This window comes from Hippopotamus amphibius, chromosome 9 (genome assembly GCF_030028045.1).
Source record: "Hippopotamus amphibius kiboko isolate mHipAmp2 chromosome 9, mHipAmp2.hap2, whole genome shotgun sequence".
Taxonomy (NCBI): Eukaryota; Metazoa; Chordata; class Mammalia; order Artiodactyla; family Hippopotamidae; genus Hippopotamus; species Hippopotamus amphibius.
Window position 1 is genome coordinate 57,458,790 of NC_080194.1, and position 20,184 is coordinate 57,478,973.

Below are 20,184 nucleotides of genomic sequence, written 5' to 3' on the forward strand. Positions count from 1 at the left end.
GGTACAGAGGCGCGTGGAGTTCCCGGAAGCTGCGGTGACGCGCGGCGGGGTGGGCGCGGCAGCATCCCGCCACCCTGGGATCCACCCCCAGCCAAGGGAGCTTCCCGGCGAGCGGCACCTCGACGGATCCTGGCGCCCCTCCCAGCTTCATTCTCTCCACTTCCTGGCGTGCAGGATTTTGGAAATCATTTCTGAAAGCGACCTGTTACCCTGTGGACAGCAGGGCCCCCTTTTACGCCTCGCCCCCAACGTTTCTACAGGGCGGAATCAGGTTAAAAGGAGGCGCGAACGCTTCAAAGAGCAACAGGGCCATAGAAGACTATCGAGCGGGTTAGACCAAACCGGTGTGGGAGAGGGAACGCTGGACCCTTCCAGGAGCGCTTCGGGACAGGGAGGCGCGGGGTGAGCGGTGGTGAGCCCTGCTTCTGCTAGGTCTCAGGTGTCTGTGCTTCGCCTCCTGCTTTCCCCGTGGGAGCCTGGGTCTAGGAGCCAGCAGGGAGTGTCCCGGGAAGTGGGTGTTGGGGGAGAGCTACTTCTGAACCACTTTCAGGTAGTGGATGCTGAGAAATAAATAGTCAAGAGACGCTCTACCCAGCATCATTCGGAGCAAACAGGACCGTTGAACGTGAGGGCACTTTGGAGCTGGGCTGCCTTCTCTGCTCTTTGTGCATGGGCAGCTCCATGTATGCAAGCCTCTTCTTTGTGCCCTCAACTGCCGTATGTGCATCTCCATCCTGCCCTGCCCTCTGAGCCCTCATCCAATGGCCTGCACGACTCACCACTTAGATGAATCCCAGGACCAGGACCGCTCAGTGACCAGGACTGCAATCCTCATCTTCCTCTCAACCTGAACTCCAGTCTTCCCCATCTTGCTCAGTGCACCATCCACCCCCTCCAGAAACCTGGAGTGCCCTGTGTAACACTGCCATCTCTCTCAGCAGCCATAACCAGTTTCCAAATTCTGTGGCTTCTCTCTCCTAAATGTATAAACTCTGATAGTTTTTCTCCACCTGCACTGCCAAAGCTCTGTGCCCCCATCGTCTGTCCTACCACATAAAGTATGTACCCTGCAGGCCCGCAAGCCTTTCTCCCCCACTGCTGATCCTGTTACTCCCCTACTTAAAGTGTACATTGTTTTAAGGATAGAATCCAAATTTCTTAGCATGGACATGCTTGCCTTATACCTTCACTACTTTCCCTTCAGTTCTTCATGTTAGGCTGCCTCTTGCCTCCTCCAGACCTTCCCCTGCCCGAAACACTTCCACAGTAGCCTCTTTGGCCAACACCTGTTCACCTTCCTGATCTCTGCTGGATGTCACTTCCCAGGGAGAGCCTTCCCTGATAATACTAAACTAGGTTAGGTCCCTTTGTTAAATATTTTTGTGATGCTAGCTGTGGGTGTTGGAAAAGTTACACGCCCCTCCTCTTTTTTTGTCTGTAAAGTGATTATACTGCTTAGATTTGAGATAAAGATCAAAAGAGTTAATGTATGTAAAGTGCCTGGAACGTTTGCAGGCAATTGATGAGTGCTGTGTAAATGTTATCCGTTACTGTTGCCCTCTATTTTTCCTTCTTAATGAAAATCACAATTATAATTCAACAGTTATGTGGTTAACTGTCCATTTATTTAATGTTTTTCTCCCCCTTTATATGGTAAGCTTTATGAGGGCAGGTCCACACCAGTGTATACCAACCACTCTTACTTCCAGCACTTAGCACAAATGTCTGGCACATCGTGCATATTTTAATAAATATTTATTAATTGTCTGAAGGAATCTAAAAATCTTTCATCTTGAAAATTATTTAAAAACAGGTGGCCCAGGACTTCCCTGGTGATGCAGTGGTTAAGAATCCACCTGCCAGTGGGAAGTTGTTGTATAACAAAGGGAATACAACTCGAGGATGGAAGATGCGTTAGAGGACTGGGGCGGGGAGGGTGGGGGGGACTCGAGCGTGGGGGAGTCAAGGAAGGGAGGGAATATGGGGATATGTGTATAAAAACAGATGATTGAACTTGGTGTACCCCCCAAAAAGAAATAATAATAAAAAAAAAAAGAATCCACCTGCCAATGCAGGGGGACACAGGTTCAATCCCTGGCCCGGGAAGATCCCACATGACGTGGAGCAGCTAAACCTGTGTGCCACAACTACTGAACCCAACTGCCACAACTGCTGAAGCCCAAGCGCCTAGAGGCTGTGCTCCACAAGAGAAGCCAGTGCAATGAGAAGCCCACACACCACAACGAAGAGTAGCCCTGACTTGCCACAACTAGAGAAAGCCCACACATAGCAACGAAGACCCAACGCAACCAATAAATAAATAAATATAAAAAATTAAAAAATAAAAAAGGTGGCCCAACTTATACTCATTTTTCCATGCACTCAACACATGTATTAGAGGCCAGTAATGGGCCAGTTCTGGGCTTGATGGATGGGGCAGCAAAGATGAAGTGATGCATTCCATTTTTTTTAAAGATCTCATGGCTTAGTAAGAAAAATAAGCCATGTGCACAATTATCTATAATACAAGTTAGAAAGGGTAAGTAATATTTAGAAACGTGGTGTGCCAAGGGGTATGCATAGAAAGATGGGGCCTGGCAGGGTGAGTCTGTGGCAGGCAGAGCTGGGACAGGAGCTTTCTAGGAGGGGGTGAAAGCATGGATGCCTTGCCCCTTCTTTCCTTGTCAAATTCTACACATCCAACAGATTCCCATGTCCTTTCTTCCGGATGCCTTCCATTATTCCCCAGCTATGATGAATCACTCTCTCCCTTATCCCTTCCTTCTGGTCTAGCATTTAGCTCATTTTCCCTTCCATGATAGTTGACTGCATGTCTGCTTTCTCATTAGATATGAGGATCTGGACGGAATCCCAGAAGTTTTGTAAATTACCCTCAGCCTTGGCAGAATTTTTCAAATTTAGCAGGAAGTCAATCCATGTAGGTTGAATTTACAATAGAGACAAGAAAGAGAATTTGTTAGGAAATGGGAAGTGGAGATCTCTGACACTTGCATAGGGGAGATGAAGGTAAGGGAGACAAAGGTGAAGCGGTTGGGGCCAGAGAAGGTAGTTTGGATTTTTTTTTTCAATAGGCATTAGGGAGGTTTTGGAGGGGAGTAATATACATAGAGTTGTGCTTTAAAAAGATGTCTTCCAGCCACACGTAGAGTGGATTGGAATGTAGAGTGGGTTGGAATGCAGAGTGGAGGTGGAGAGGCCAGGTAAGAGGCTGTTGAGATTTTGTACATGAGAAGTAATCAGAGCCCAGACTGGTAACTTGTCTTTGAGAACAGAGATGTATGGTACCACAGAGTGGTGGTACCCTTCCCTGGCCTCCTGTCCGCATGCTACGGGGCTAAGCACCTCTCCCACCCAGCACCCCAGATGGTGTCGTCAGGGCGCTGGCTGGGTAGGGGCTGACAGTGACCTAAGTGGAGCCCCGGCCAGAAAGGCCCAGAGCCTCCCCCTCCCCTGCATCAGGCACTGGACTGCGAGATGAAGAATTTATGTTTTTGATTGATTTTGTCTTGGGCCTGGGATGCTGGCCTTTGAGAGCCGGGCAGTGGCAGAATGCTTAGGAGGGAGCTGGACGTGGTGGTGCGACAGGCCTGGGACCTGGGACCCTTCACTGCAGTGCTGCAAAGCTTGCCTCTCCTCCTTGAGCTACAAAATACAAAGAAATTGTATGGGACTGAAAATAACCGTGTGCATGCACAGTTGGGGCAAATTCTGGACCAAAAGATACAAAGGACGAAAAAAAAAAACAAGAAAAAAACCGAACCACTCAACTGCCACTTCTGAAGAGCTGGGAGCAAAAGCAGGGTACTGAGCATGGCCCCTGCACACAGCACTGCCTGAGGGGTGGGCACACCACCTAAGCCACCCCTCTGGCCCGACCCCTGGACACACCCCTTCTCTCACCCCCTGTAAGGCACAAGCTTGCCCCACCCCCCTCAGCGCCTGAGCAAGCAGGAGAACCGGCTGTTTGTTCTGGCTTCCTATGGCTGCAGCAGGGGCCCCAGGACAGCCTTAGCTGAATTTCTTGTGTGGCCTCTAGTCCATTTCTATTGACTGGGGAAGGCCAAGAGCTCTGGTCGGTATCCGTGGCACTTCCAGGCTGTCCCCTGCAGGGACCGGGAGCTCTCGGTGGGAGAGGCCAGGATCCACCCTGCAGTCGAAAGTCGACATGTGTTTTCTCCTGGTATCCCCGCAGATCTGTACTTCATTTTACTACGATTATGTAACTAGTATATTATTAGGCGGCTTCAGACGCATTTAAAACAGGATGTTGTGTGTGAGTGTGGGAGCCTGAGGGCAAGACAGCAAGGGCGCCAGCGTGCCCCGAGGGCAGGAATCCAAAGCAATCACCACGTCCCCTCCAGGCCACCCTGCCCCCCCAAGGCCCAGGGAGGGCACTGGGCGGAGCTGTCCGTATTACCTCAGCCGCAGAGACAATGACAGTATTAACAATGTAGCACTGAGGGTATCAATAAAGATTATTCTGATTAAAAAAAAAAGAGTGCTGGCTAAGGGAGCCATTTTTCCTACAGCAAAGAACTTCCCTGGTGGTGCAGTGGTTAAGAATCCGCCTGCCAAAGCAGGGGACACAAGTTTGATCCTCGGTCTGTGAAGATCCCACATGCCTTGGAGCAACGAAGCCCGTGTGCCACAACGACTGAGTCTGCTCTACAGCCGTGAGCCACAACTACTGAGCCCATGTGCCCAGAACCTGTGTTCCACAACAAGAAAAGCCATGGCAATGAAGTGTAGCCCCGCTTGCCACAACTAGAGAAAGCCCGCGTGCAGCAATGAAGACACAAAGCAGCCAAAAATAAATAAATGTTTTTTTTAAAAATCAGATCAAACAATCCAACATGTGCCAAGTTTCTCTGGGAGGAAATGAGAAAGCAAGAGCCTGCGTTCACCTCAGGGACTGGCCACTTACTTGCTATGTGACCAAGGATATATCACTGGGAATCTCTAAGTCTCAATTTCCTCATTTGCTGAATAGGGGTAAGACAGCCTACCTCATCAGATTGTTCTAAGGATTACATGTGATCATCTATGTAGCAATGCCTGCCACATCACGGGCACTTAGCTTTTAATAGCTGTCATTACCAATCTCAGGAATTTAAGGTGTCCCATGAGAGTGTGCATAACATTGCTTTTTTGAAAAATAGACTTTAATTTTTAGAACATTTTCAGATTTACAGAAAAACTGAGTAGATGGTACAGAGACTCCTGCACTGGTTTCCCCTGTTATTAACATGTTATATTAGTATGGTACATTTGTTACAATTAACAAGCCAATATTGATACATTAATATTAATTACAGTCTGGTTTATTCAGATTTCCTTAATTTTTACCTACTATCCTTCTGTTTTATTAGGATCCCATACAGGATACCATATTATGTTTCGTTGTCATTTCTCCTTGGCTCCTCTTAGCGGTGAAAGTTTCTTAGAATTTCCTTATTTTTGATGACATTGCTTCTTATAATTATAACGTGCGTTTAGGGATTAAGTAACACATCCTCCTCCAAATCCTCCCTGCTCCCATTCCTTATCCCAGTGTCATTGTTAGAAGGCTAAAGCAGCTGTGGGCTTCAAAGCTATGGTGCCAGAACTCTGTTTTGTTTGTTTGGTATCCTTCACATTTGACATTTGAACATGAGATCTTTTGTGACCAAAGTAGTCAAAGTCATGATAATTAAGCCTACTACACTGCCTGTTCTGTTCATTTATCCATTCAAGTAACATTTACTGAGCAGCTATTAGGTATCTAGACTATGGTCTGGGCTGGGGCTGCAGCAGTGGGCAAAACAAGTCTGGGGTCCTTCCTTCCATGGAGCCTACATCTCAGTCAAAGAGGCAGACAAAAAACAAACTAACAAGTAAAATGGATATGTCCTGTGATAAGTGCTACAAAGGAAAATAATGGAAATTGGAGATAACAGGGGGCCGGGGCCACTTTAGAGACGGCAGTCTGGGGAGCTCACATCTGAACGAGGAAAGGCAGGAAAGGGGATGAGTGTGTTGGAGAGAAAGCACATTCCAGGCACGGAAAGCAGTATGTGCAAAGGCCCTGAGGCAAGAAGGAACCAGCAGGGCACAGAAACTAGCAGAGCATAGGAACTGATTAAAGCTGGAGCAAAGAGGAGTCAAAGTTGGAGAGGTGGACAGGATGGGCAGCCAAATTGGTCTGAGTCTCATTGATGAAGGCAAGGAGTTTGGATGTTATTAAAAGTGAAATGGAAGAGAGTAAAGGAGATTTACCAGGGAAGTGATGTTTGGAAGGACACTGCTGCACCTGTGCGGACTGTGGTTGGAAGGGACAGAAGTGACAAGGGAGAGGCTAGTTAGGGGACTGCCTCTGTGATCTGCTTGAGCAGGATTTGCAGTCTGCGACTCAAGGAGAGACACATTTTGAATTTATTAGCATAAAGATGGTTTTCAGATCCATGAGAAAGAGTGGAATAACCTATGGAGAGGGTGTAACAAATAACCACAAACTTGGTGGCACACATTTATTCTCTAACTGTTCTGGAAATCTGAAGTCCGAAATCAGTTTCAATGGAAGAAAATCGAGATGCTAACAGGGCCAGGCTCCCTCCGGAGGCTCTAGGGGAGAACTCATTCCCTTGCCTTTTCCAGCTTTTAGAGCAGCATTCCTCCATCTCCAAAGCCAGCAGCATAGCATCTTACTTCAGTTGTCACATTGCCTCCTTCTGTGGTCAAATCTCCCTCTGTCACTCTTTTATAAGAATGCTTGTGGTTGCATTTCGGGCCAATCTGGGTAATCCAGTATAAACTTCCCATCTCAAGATTTTTAACTTAATCATAGCTGCAAAGTCTTTTTGCTATCTAAGATAGCATTCACAGGTTCAGGGATTAGGACATAGAATCTTTGGAAATATGAAGGTTAGTCAAAAATTATCTACACTTCTACAGCCTAGTGCGGATAATTTTTGACTCACCCGCGTACTGTTCAGCCCACCCTGGAGGGCAAAGGGGAGAAAAGGGCCCAGTTCAAGCCCTGGGGCATGCTAACATTTAAATTAGAGGGAGGAGAAGGAACTGGCAAGAGACTGAGAGGAAGTAGCCATTGAGGAAGGAGGAAGGCTGGCAGGCCATGTTGTAGAGCCAAGGAACTAGAGGGTATCTAGAAGGAAGGGGCTGCCGGTTGTTACTGGAGGTTAAGTAACATAAAGATGGGGAAGAAGCCACAGGACAGGGAATCATTTCCATTATGATTCTTAGGGCTCTTATGATTTTGACAACAGGAGACTGGGGTGCAGAGTTGGGGGGTGGGCAGCGTCCTCTGGCTGGGAAGCCGTTGGAATGGGTGGAGGGATGCATAGAGTGCGGTGATACGGACAGTGCACGTGGACAGCACCTTCAGCTCTGCTCTCAAGGGAACAGAGAAACTGGGTTGGCGGAGGTTATGGAGTTAGACAACGGCTCTCTGTTTGCTTTCTATTTTTAATGGAGGGTATTGCTGATGACTTCGCGTGGGAGGGAAAACTGATAACTGAGGGAATGAAGTTCTTGAGGAGGCAAGAAGGGATGAGGTCCAGAGTCCAGGGAGAGACTGGCGCTGCTAGGAGCAGGGACACTTCTTCGGTTGTAACAGGAGGAAAAGATGTGTATAAATGTGGTTGATTTTCTCAAGGGAGTGAGGCTGAGAATGAAGAAGTGTGGTACATTTGAGGAAACAACCTTTGGGGAGAGTCATGTTATTTGTAGAGATATATTATTACTTTGTTTCATTTCCTCTAACAAGTATACCTAGGATGGTTGCTAAAAATCTAAAAGATAATTCTCCTTTAACCAACCACCTGCTCCAGGTAAAAAAATTACCTATCATTAGACCAGGGGTAGCAGGTTGTAAAAAAGCATTTAAATAGCCATCTTTATAATATGTGAATCTTTATTAAAAAGAGAAATGCTATAATCAAACTACTTTGTGGTTTCATTTTCATTAAAAAATAAACTAGGAGAAAAGGAAAAAACTTACAACTAAATAATTTGTTGTCTAGGTGAGTTATAAATACGGCATTTATCATGATTATTATTACGAAATTATACAGCCTACACATGTCTGAAAACTGTAGAGCACGTACTACAGAAGCACATCATCAGGGGTTAACAAGCTGGAATTCAAAATCCTTGGGTACCATGTTTGATATGACATCCAAGCAAATTATAAACAGAACTATTAGCATTCTCATCCTGTTTTATGTAAGGCTACAGCTTCTATGAAATTACCTGTTTCCCCTCACCAAGATGATGAGAAAGTATGAAATGTCCCTCCACCAGAGTATTTATTAGGTCCTACTTGTTCACCTGGACAGCCAAATGATCCACTGCTAAGGCAGTTGTACTAATATCACTCATCTGGCAGCAGCTGGGCTAAGGGCAATTTCTCAGTCTAGTAATAAACAATGTTGCTTTTATCAATCTTACACATAAAGCTTAGGCATGCATATAGAGTGTATGGATTGCCTCGAAATGGGTTAAGTTTCATTGTTCCATATTTTATTTTGCATTTGAGACTTGAAAGCTGTAATACATATCTCAAAGCTGATTTATTGGTTTAAAAAATTGCCACTGGGACTCTTTTTCTAGCCTTTTCTTTTGGTTCCTCTTCCCATCAAAGGCTATATTTTTAAGGTGCATGGACTCAAGGATTTTGTGAGATCCCTTCTCTCCCCAGCCAGCCAGCTGCATCGACTTAATTCTTCCTGGTGTTTTTTGCATGATGAGACTGTCTTTATTTCATAAAAGTTGGAGACTGGGAAAGAGCCTCCTGACTGAATAAAAAATCAGCCTCCAGATTCAAGCCCAGACTTGCCTTCTGCAAAGTCTCCCTCCCTCTTAGAAGCTCCCACTAAACTCTCAGGGAATGTCTTGACTCACAATGGGAGAACTAGCCTGCTATTTCAGATTTCAGCCCTCTACATTCTGAAATACAAATTCTTTAGTTGATTTTTGAAAATACAAATACAAACATCGCCACAGAAACATCTTGTAAAAATGTGCAATATGAAGTGAGTCAAAAACATTCAAGTATCTCTACAGGTTTGCACAAAAATAGCAGAATTTGTTTTTAATGCATATAACTCTACCTTTTGTAGCAAACAGTGCACAGGTGATTTATATTAAAGGGTAAAAGGCCAGGGGAGCTGGCTGAAGCCTCAAAAAATTTCATTTGGTCAAATTCTATCAGCAGATACTGATTTAGACATTTTCATAAACTCCTCGGAAAGTTATTTTTCCTGGAACCACTAAGGGAACCATTTACATAACAATGTTGAAAAATCAGTGCCATTCCAGTTAGATGTCTGAGGCGGTGTAACTCTTTCCCAAAATTGCTCATCTAGAGACTTTGAGAGTTTGTTAAGGAAGCACTGTCTAATCTAAGAATTGCGAAAGATGGAAAAAAAAGATATCTTTCACAGGGTCTTTCCACTTCAGCAAATTCATTCAGAGAACAAACTGGGTCTGTTCTCTCAGTCACATCCACTCTTTTTTTTCTCTATTTTATACCTGAGGATTAGTCACAGCCCCTTTGAAAATAAATAAATAAAAGCAAGTTGCTTTGAATGTGTTCCAGAGTATCAGAGGCTGATCCAGGAAACAGTGTCAGGCTTCCTTGGCGAACGATGCCCTGGTCCAGTTTCCCTGCTGAGGAAGATCAGCAGGTCACAGAGCATCGGTGGGGAGTGCGCAGGACTGGACTTCCTGGTATGCCACCTGCTTCCTTGCAGAGCACAGGGTGAGTGAGAGAATCACCGTGACGACCAGGAGGAGGAGTCCGATGATGAAAAGGATGACCAAGGCTGCTTTGGCTCCTCTGGGACCCAGATTCTTGCCAAAGAAGTAGATCTGCTCCTTGCTGGCTTCTTCTGTGCAAGAGAAAAGTAAGGTGTCAGGCCTCTGCCTTTCCCTGGGGAGTGAATCCTGACCATTCATGTGCAGGAATGGAGGAGGGTGTCATTACCATTAGAGGGCTCTGTGGCTGGGTGGGATGCTCCTCCAGAAGGAGACTTGGTGGAGTAAGGAATCCTGTTGTCTGGGCAAAGAAGACAATTTGATGATTTATAAACAATAGAAGTAATTCTTTTCATGACATGAGTTGTTTCAATAGTTATGTCATTTCACCAACACTTTATCTCATCAGTATCTATAAGTCTTTGTTGGATACTCACTGTGCTACTTCATGCCAGTACACATGCTGTTCCTACCCCATTCACCTTGTAAGTTTCTGCTCACCTATTAAGATCCATCTGTGGAACCTTGGCTCATGTCCCCAAACTGTTAATCATTGCCTCCTGCTGCTGTCACTGAACCCTGTACTCTGCACTCTATCTTGGCATATATTATATTCTATTATGGTTACGTCTGTCTCTCTTACTTGACTCTGAGCTCCTTAGGGGTTCTCATGCCTCCTCTTTTCAGGGTCTATAGGAAGCCTGGTGCTCTCTAAGCTGGCATCACTGATAGATAATAGTACCTATGTTTTGAAGGACTGTGTAGGTTGTCTCCATGCCAGCATGGATGTGGTCAGTTACATGACAATGTAACAACCATGTCCCTGGGTGATCTGCAAACAGTTCAATGGTTTGGAATGTCCCGGGGAAGAGGTCATATACATCTTCTCGGTAAGATTTATCTATCTGCAGAAAGAAGGGAATAATAAATATAAGAGCAGAAATCAATACAGTCAAGAATAGGAACATAATAAAGATAAATCGAAGAAACCAAACCTGGTTCTTTGAACAGATCAATAAAATTGTTAAACCTTGTGGAAGCCAGCCTGTGACAGCCCCCAGTGATCCCTGCCTCCTGGTATTCATAACTTTTGTAGTCCCCTCCTACACAGTCTGAGGGTTGATCACTGAAACCAACAGCATATGGCAGAAGTGATGGCATTTTACCTCCAAGAGTCTTAGACAATCTCTCTTGCTCTCTCCCCTTGGATCACTCACTCTGGGAAAAGCCAACTCCCAAGTCATACCCACACGGTGAGGAAACGAAGCCTCTGGTCAACAGTCCTATGAGTGAGCTTGGAAGTGGATTATCCAGCCTCAGTCAAACCTGATAACTATAGTTCCAGCTGACATCTTGATTGTAGCCTCATGAGAGATGCTGATTCAGAACCAACTAACTAAATTATTTCCAGCTTAACCCAGAGAAATTGTGAGATAATAAGAGTGTGTTGTTTTAGTCCACTATGTTTTGGGGTGATTTGCTATGCAGCAGTAGATAACTAATACAAACTTCTAGACAAACTGACCAAGAAAAATTAAAAAAAACATAAATTACAAATATCAGAGATGAAAGAGGAGACATCACTAAGACTTCATAGACATTAAAAAAGATAATAAAGGAATGTTATGAACAACTTTTTTGTCCATGAATTCTACAACTTAGATGGTATGGACAAGTTGCTTAAGGTGGAAACTACCAAAGTTCACTCAAGAAGAAACAGATAACCTCTATTCAGGTTATCTATTAAAGAAACTGAAATTGTATTAAGACCTTCCAACAAATTCAACTCCAGGTCCAGATCACTTCACTGGCAAATTCTACCAAACATTTAGAGAAAAAATAATATCATTTCTAAACAAACTCTTCCAAAAAACAGAAGAGAACACTTCCAACTTATTTTGTGAGGCCAGCATTAGCCCAATTCTAAAACCAGACAAATACATCACAAAAGAAGAATGCCATAACTGATATTCTTTATGGACATACACACAAAAATCCTTAACAAAACACTAGCAAACTGAATCCAGCAATATATAAAAAAGCATAGTGCATCATGACAAAGTAAGGTTTACCCTGGGAATGAAAAGCTGGTTTAACATTGAAAATCAGTCAATGTAATTCACCAATAGGCTACAGAAAAAAAATGTGATCATCACAATAGATGCAGAAAAAGTGTTTGATAGGATTTAACATCTGTTCATGATTAAAACCCTCAGCAAACTAAGAATAGAAGGAAACTTCGTCAGCCTTGTAATGGAGTCTACAAAAACCTACAACTCACTTTATATTCAATGGTGAGGGACTGAATGCTTTCCCCCTAAGATTAAGAATAAGGCAGGGATCTCTACTTTTACCACTCATATTCAACATTTTACTGGAGGTCCTAGCTAGTGCAATAATACCAAAAAAAAAGGGGGGGGGGTATACAGTTTGAAAATAAAGACATAAAACCATCTCTATTCACAGAAAACATGACTTGCCATGTAGGAACTACCCCACCCCCCCAAAAAAAAAACTGTCTACAAAAAGAAAATCTACTAAAGCTACTAGAATTTGTTTAGCAAAGTTGCAGAATACAAGGTCCATTATACAAAAATCAATTATATTTCTATATACTGGCAATGACAATTAGAAATTGAAATAAAAACAATACCATTCACACTATTACCAAAACTCATGATAGTCTCGGTAATAATCTAACAAAATATATGTATGATGACAACTACAGAACATTGATGGAAAATCAAAGAAGACCTAAATAAACAGAGAGATATGCCATGGTCATGGATTGGAAGTCTCAATATTGTTAAGATATCAATTCTCCCCAAATCAATGTACAGAGTCAATGCAATTCCAATCAAAATTACAGCAGAATTTTAAAAACTGATTCTAAAATTTATATGGCAAAGATCTAGAAGAGCTGAAACAATCACCACCTGATTTCAAGAGTTATTGTTACACCAAAGCAATCAAGACAGCGTGGCATTTAAGAAAGGACAGACATATAGATCAATGTAACAGAACAAAGAGCCTAGAAACAGACCCACATATATGTGATCGGTACGATTTTGACACAGTGGAAGAAAGGATAGTCTTTTGGCTGAAAGGTGATGGAATAATTGGATGTCTAGGGACTCCCCTGGCAGTCCAGTGGTTAAGACTCTGTGCTTCCAGTGCAGGAGGTGTGGATTCAATTCGTAGTTGGGGAATTAAGATCTCACATGCCATGGTGCGGCAAAAGGAAGGAAGGAAGGAAGGAAGGAAGGAAGGAAGGAAGGAAGGAAGGAAGGAAGGAAGGAAGGAAGGGAAAGAAAGAAAGAAAGAAAGAAAGAAAGAAAGAAAGAAAGAAAGAAAGAAAGAAAGAAAGAAAGAAAGAAAGAAAGGAAGAAAGGAAGAAAGAAAGAAAGAAAAAGAGTTGGACATTTATATGCAAAAAATGAACCTTGAACTATATATGAAAATTAATTTAAAATGGACCAGAGGCCTAAATATAAAACCTAAAACTATAAAACTTCTAGAAGGAAATCTTTGTGACCTTGAGTTAAAGATTTCTTAGGTATGACACCAAAAACATGATCCATAAAAGAAAATAAATGATAAATTGGACTACATCAAAATTAAGAATTTCTGCTCTTTGACAGATAATGTTAAGGGAATGAAAAGATAAGCCACAGACTGGGAGCAAATATTCACAGATCACATAGCTTGAAAGGATTTGTATCCAGAATATATACGGCCCTCAAAATCAATAATAAGGAAACAAACAATCCAATTTAAAAATGTGCATAAAATTTGGACATTTCACCGAAGATTTACAGATAACAGATGGCAGGAAAGTATAGGAAAAGACACTCACTATCATTAGCCATTAGGAAAATTCAAATAAAAAACGAGAACAGAATATACTTAAAAGAATGGTTAAAGAAAAATAAAACAAGAACGGAAGATACAAAGTGCTGATGTGGATGTGGATGTGGACAAGTGGTACTCTCATACATTTCTGGTAGGAATGCAAAATGTACTGCCTCTGTGGAAAACAGTTTTGCAGTTTTCATAAAGCTAAGCATATACTTACCACACTGCCTAGCAATCCAACCACTGGGTATTTTCTCAAGGGCAATGAAAACTTATGTTCACACAAAAGCATGTACACAACAGTTTATAATGACTTTATTTTTAATAACCCCAAACTGGAAACAACCCAAATGTCCCTCAGTGGGGGAACGGATAAACAAACTGCAATACCTCCATACAATGGAATATTGCTCAACGATCAAATGGAACAAACTAATGACACAACAAGGAGGATGCAATTCAAATGCTGATACAAAATGAAACAAGCCAGATCCATAATGCTACAGACTGTATGATTTCATCTATATGACATTTCAGAAAAGGCAAAACGATAGAGACAAAAAACAGATCAGTGGTTGACAGGGGTTAAACATGGGGAAGTAGCTGACTCTAGAGGGTGCGAAGGGGACATTTTAGAGGGTTGATGGGGGTGTTCTATACTTTGATTAGTGTTGGTTATACTACTGTATGTACTTATGAAAACAGAACTGTATACCAAATAGAGTTAATTTGGTATACAGTTAAGGTACATTGTACCTTAATTTAAAATATTTATGTATGTATATAAAATAATTTCTATAGGTATATAAAATAATTTTATGATTTTATAAATTTTACTAAATTTTATATATTTTTAATATAACTTTTAAAATGCGGATTGAAAAAACCAAGTTCGAAAAGCAGCATAGCCATTTAATATGCGAAACTATACTCATGTAGGTCAGTACTTGGTTATCTTAAACTGTGTTGAATACAGATTAAGAATACAGAGGGGAGAGGATATTAGATGTTTCATTAGTTACCACTTATTCCTGTATAACTGTAAAAGGAGCAGTGCAGATTTTTCTTGCAGATGGGATGTGATTATTCTTTTCTATTCTACTTTCTTGTAGACTGCACAGCATCTGAGGTGACAGAATACTTGGACCTTATCCCTGGGATTCTGATTCATCAGGTCTGGGGTGAGGCCTGGCAATCTGTTTCTTAAACAACTCCCCAGGTGATTCGGCACAGCCAGCGCCATCCATGTGGTGCAACTTGATGCTTGAAAGGCAGGCCACACATGGGCACAGGTCAAAGTAAAGTTTTGGGCCCAAGCTAAAGCTTGAAATATCTCTTTTACTAGAGAGGGCTATTCTGTTGTATAATCACATAGAAAAGAAATGGAAAAGGGAAAGGGAAAGAGAAAATAGAAAAAAGAAAAAAAAAACGGGGGGGAGGAAGGATAAAATACCACGGGTACTTTCATGTACGATATTAACAGCATACTCCAGAGTGGTCAGAATTATCCCCCATATAACTGACGAGAAGACTCAGCTGAAGCTCAGAGATTTTTTGTTTTACAAGCACAATAAAATACATATTAAGAAATATCTGAGGTGGGATGAATTGGGAGATTGGGATTGCCATACATACATTACTAATAAGAAAAAAATCCATCAAACTGTACACTTTAAATATACGCAGTTTATTGTGTGTCAATTATATCTGAATAAAGTTCTTTAAAAAAAATCTACCAGGGGAAGGACATAATCATATTTTTCTGTTCCTTTCTCTAATATTCACTACCACTCCTCACAAGCCTAATTGCCAAATAGTTCTCATTTCACAATGGACATATATTGAATCTGTTAGTTCAGTAAGTCTTTCCCAAAGCATTTTTGTTATACTTGCCTTGAAAAGAAAGCTCTCAGCATGATAATGAATGGTGTGTATGTCCACTTCACTTCCTATTCCTAACAGATACCAGTTAGTCATTGTATTTTCATTCATGATGAGGCCATGGAGATTCCCAAAAATCTTTCCATTAATAGCTGAGAAGATAAAAAGAGAACAGCCTTTGATTAGTGATGATTAATTAATTTTGTTTCAGAAATGATTCAAGAAGATCTTTAGGTTACCAATATTTTCATCTGCCTGGTAAACATGTAATACTTGCACTCACACTTACCAATGTCCCCACCATCTTAGACCCAAATTCAGATTACTAAGAAAATCCCTATAACAGAGAGCCAGAAAAGAGAAATAATGGTTTGTTTTTAAAGTCTTTCTCTTGGATAGCAGTGCATGTTGGTTGGTTGGTTGTTCATCTGGCATATCCCCTTTACAGCGCGGATTACCGCCTCGTGTGAGGGTTGCCAGATTTATAGCGTTCTACAAATGAGTGGACAAAAGCACAGAGAATCAAATTTACATAAATCACAACTGAAGCAATTAAAAGGCATTTCCTTAGTATTTCACTTTCTGAGAATTAGTTTGGGGCAAGTTCCTAGACCTGGCTGAATCTCCAAAAGAAGGAAAGCTTCACATGTCTGAGCCCATGATCTAACAATTACCAAAGCAAGCTCAAGCCAGGTTGACATGACAGGGACTTTCACTCCTCTGCTTTCTAGTGACTTTTATTCTGTGCATCATGACACAACCAAATGAGTTACATTTGTGAAAAAAGAGAGAGCCTACTAAGAAACTTTTGGGAGAGGGAGGCAAAATTGTAGGGGAAAGAGTAGCTAAATCTGAGATCAAGATACTATATTCTAATCAATGTTAGCAATTAACTAGCTTTGTTACCCTGGGGAAGGCCTATCTTTTTGTACACTTTTGGTCAAAAGTAGATCTTGGCGAGACAGTGTGGACATGTCAATTTGAACACATTACTTCCACTGTAAAAAAAAAAAAACTACCTTAAATTTCAAAGAATTAAATAACAGACACATTAAAACACAAATTTGGTGATGGTGTTTCATGTTCCAGAGATAGTTAAACCGGGCCCTTAAATTTGATCAACTAGAAGTTGTCCTGTAATCTTATAGAAATATAGCGGTAAGTGATCATTCATTTCCTAGGAATTAATTTACAGTCTCACAGTTTAGGGATCCCAGCATTCAGAGATAGAGCTCCATAAGCAGTTGGTCCAAAACCTCCCTGGACCTTGCTGGCAGCCAGTCAATGGCTTGGCTGGTTCCCTCGGAAGGAAAGCTTTAGAGGACTTTCTTGAGTCCAGGTGCCCCTAAGAATGGAGAAGGGCTCAGAGAAGGAGGCTGGGACCTTTCACAGATTTCTACGAGCTTATCTCAACAAGGGTCTCATTTTTAAACCTCCGATATACCATGCATTTTGTTGCTCTCCTCAAAATCATCAGAGGGCTTAAAATCTTGTGGATCTTTATTAAGATACTTCTTAATATTGTCATCCAGATACCAGGATTCATTCTCATTAAATACCAAAAACAAGAGAGCAAATTCATAGTCAACGTCGCTCCTTCTTCCCTTTTCATTCAACACTCCTTCCCTGCATGTAATCAGAGGACCCATCAAACCACTATAGGTATCCTGAAAGAAGAATAAACTGTATTAGAAGAGCCTTCGAATAATTTAAAAACACAGATTAATTGCTTGTAAGAAAGTCACTGTAAAAAGACTAAAAGACTATTGACCGTGAAATAAGCACTAAGAAACCCTGAAGAATCAGGGTGATCTTTGCGAAAAGTTAGGAGTATTTCTAAAAATTTGCTAAGAGTGAGCTTTCTGAGGGCTGAGGATGTGTCCTTCACTTATTGCTGAGTCTCCATAGTACAGCCCAGTGTCTATTACATAGAAGGTGTTCAATAAGTAGTTCTTGAATAAATGAAGGCTTATTTCTATTTTCCTGTGTGGTTTTCAAGTGAGATTGTATTTTTTTTAATTTACAATGTTGTGTTAGTTTTAGGTGTACAGCACTGTGATTCAGTTATGCATATATATATGTATATATATTTATTTTTCAGATTTTTTCCATTATAGATTATTATAAGATATTGAATATAGTTCCCTGTGGTATACAGTAGGCCCTGTTTTTTATCTGTTTTATATATAGCAGTGTGTATCTGTTAATTCCAAACCCCTAATTTATCCCCCACCCCCGCTTTCCCCTTTGGTAATCATAAGTTTGCTTTTGATGTCTGTGAGTCTATTTCTGTTTGGTAAATATGTTCATTTGCATCATTTTTTTAGATTCCCCATACAAGTGATATCATATGATACTTGCCTTTGTCTATCTGACTTACTTCACTAGTATGATCGTTTCTAATTCCATCCATGTTGCTGCAAATGGTATTATTTCATTCTTTTTAATGAGTCGTATATATACCACCTCTTTTTTATCCACTCATCTGTCAGTGGACATTTAGGTTGCTTGTATGTCTTGGTTATTATAAATAGTGCTGCTATGCACATTGGGGTGCACGTATCTTTTTGAATTAGAGTTTTCATCTTTTCTGAATATATACCCAGGAGTGAGATTGCTGGATCCTAGGGTAACTCTATTTTCAGTTTTTTAAGGAACCTCCAGATTGTTCTCCACAGTGGTTGCACCAATTCACATTCCCACCAATAGTGTGGGAGGATCCCCTTTCTCCACAACCTCTCTAGCATTTATTATTTGTAGACTTTTTGAGGATGGCCATTCTGACTGGTGTGAGGTGAAACTCAAGTGAGACTATTTATAGGCATATACAGATGCTCATATTCCACTTTCTAAGGGTAAAAGTAAGCCAGATGATTTAGGAATTGATATGAGCCCGTGGATGACTTCCATGTCAAGTTGTTCAGCCGTGAGCTTTCTTTTGATGGAAAACTCCCATATTTTCAACTGCCTATTATCGATTCCACCTGGATGTGCCTCCTGCAACAATTCAATCTGCTAAGTATTTCTAAAGGGAATTTTAGTATTTCTCTCAAACCATTTCTTTCTCCTGAATTCTCTAGTTCTGTTAATAGCACTATGATATTCCCTGTCGTTTAGGTCAGGAAACTCGATTTCAAGGCTTCATTCCTCCTTCTTCCTCACTTCATCCCGTCTCATTTGCTGCCGAATCTTACATTTCTTTTCCCTTCACGATGCCTTTCCATTCTGTGACTTCCTTTCCATCCTCTCTGCCATCCTTCAAGTATAGGATGTTAATCCCTCACCCTGGACTCGAAACTGCCTCCTCTCTGGTCTCCGCGCATCGCATCTCCAGCCCATCCTGTTGACAATTGATCAGGTTAACGTCATCACCCCCCATATCTAGAGGTCTTCAGTGACTTGCCAGTGATGGTCCTACTGAATAAAAGATTAATCCTCGACAGGTCCTGAAGCCCCTCACGCGCTCTCCCAGTGGACTCTTCTAGCTTATGCTCCCTTGCTGCTTTCCTTTTCCACCCTAGATGATAGCCACTTGGGACGCTCAACATTTTCCAAACACACCTTCTACTTCCCTATTTTCAGCTTGACTCATCATAGTCTCTATTCCTAGACACTCTTCCCAATGCCACCTCTACAGCTTTGCACTCCTACAAAACTCACCAGAAGGACTTGCCTGGTGGCGCAGTGGTTAAGAATCCTCCTGCCAAGGCAGGGGACATGGGTTCGATCTCTGGTCCAGGAAGATCCCACATGCCAAGGAGCAACTAAGCCCACGCGCCACAACTACTGAGCCTGCGCTCTAGAGTCCTCGAGCCACAACTACTGAGCCTGTGTGCCACAAATAATGAAGCCAGCGCACCTAGAGCCCGTGCCCCGCAACAAAAGAAGCCATTGCAATGAGAAGACTGCACACCACAATGAAGAGTAGCCCCTGCTCGCCGCAATTAGAGAAAGCCCATGCTCAGCAGTGAAGACCCAATGCAGCCAATTAATCAATTAATTAACTTAAAAAAGCTCACCAGATTCAGAGTTGTAATATAATTATGGGTGTGCACACGTATTATTTTCCCCAAAGATGATAAGTTCCCTCAGGACAAGAATATTTGCAGCCCTCATAGTACTTGATGGGGTCATTTGCACATCACAAAGCCTCAATAAATATTTGTTGGGATGCACAAAGGAATCAACAAATAATTGTGGGTTTCCCGTAATTCTAATATGTAAGGTTTTTTTTTCAAGTGTCTGGTATGTTTCTCCCAAACTCTTGTGCTGTCCAATACAATTTAACGACATTAGTGCAGCCATCCAATATTTAAAATGAACGTTAAGGTATCCTTCACTTTTTTATGTAATGAGCAACGTTTACATTTTATATCAGATATGACCTTAATTTGGACTTTGATTTATGACATATAACTCTAGACTAATTGTTTTATATACACATAGCTGACTCAAGTTCAATATTGAATGTTTGCCTTTAATTTCTAAGTAAAGTTAGCCTACTTATCAGTCAAATAGTTTGTAATTTCAGTTACTAAGTTTATTTGGACTGTGTTTTCTTTCCTGAGCCCTAATGGTACTGGTAATGCCTTTAAAAATGATAGATTTCACACATCAAAAACCATGGTATAAATTAAATTTTAAAATATATTTATTTTATGATTATTTTATATA

At 41.6% G+C, this 20,184-nt stretch overlaps 1 protein-coding gene across 2 annotated transcripts in view; it reads right to left on the minus strand.

The window, feature by feature from the left end:
* Positions 1-7,895: 7,895 nt before the first annotated feature.
* The window catches only part of HEPHL1 (hephaestin like 1), a 96,109-nt gene continuing 83,820 nt past the window's right edge, over positions 7,896-20,184 (minus strand). Inside the window, exons 16-20 of one of the 2 annotated variants that reach the window (XM_057749775.1) lie at positions 16,955-17,177; positions 15,523-15,662; positions 10,517-10,679; positions 10,004-10,075; positions 7,896-9,905 (exon numbers count right to left, since the gene is read on the minus strand). In XM_057749775.1, coding sequence (XP_057605758.1) covers positions 9,706-9,905; positions 10,004-10,075; positions 10,517-10,679; positions 15,523-15,662; positions 16,955-17,177 — 798 coding nt within the window. In that variant the 3' untranslated portion in view covers positions 7,896-9,705. Of the gene's footprint in view, positions 9,909-10,003; positions 10,076-10,516; positions 10,680-15,522; positions 15,663-16,954; positions 17,178-20,184 lie in introns of both variants that reach the window. The other variant, XM_057749774.1, reaches the window with a different exon arrangement.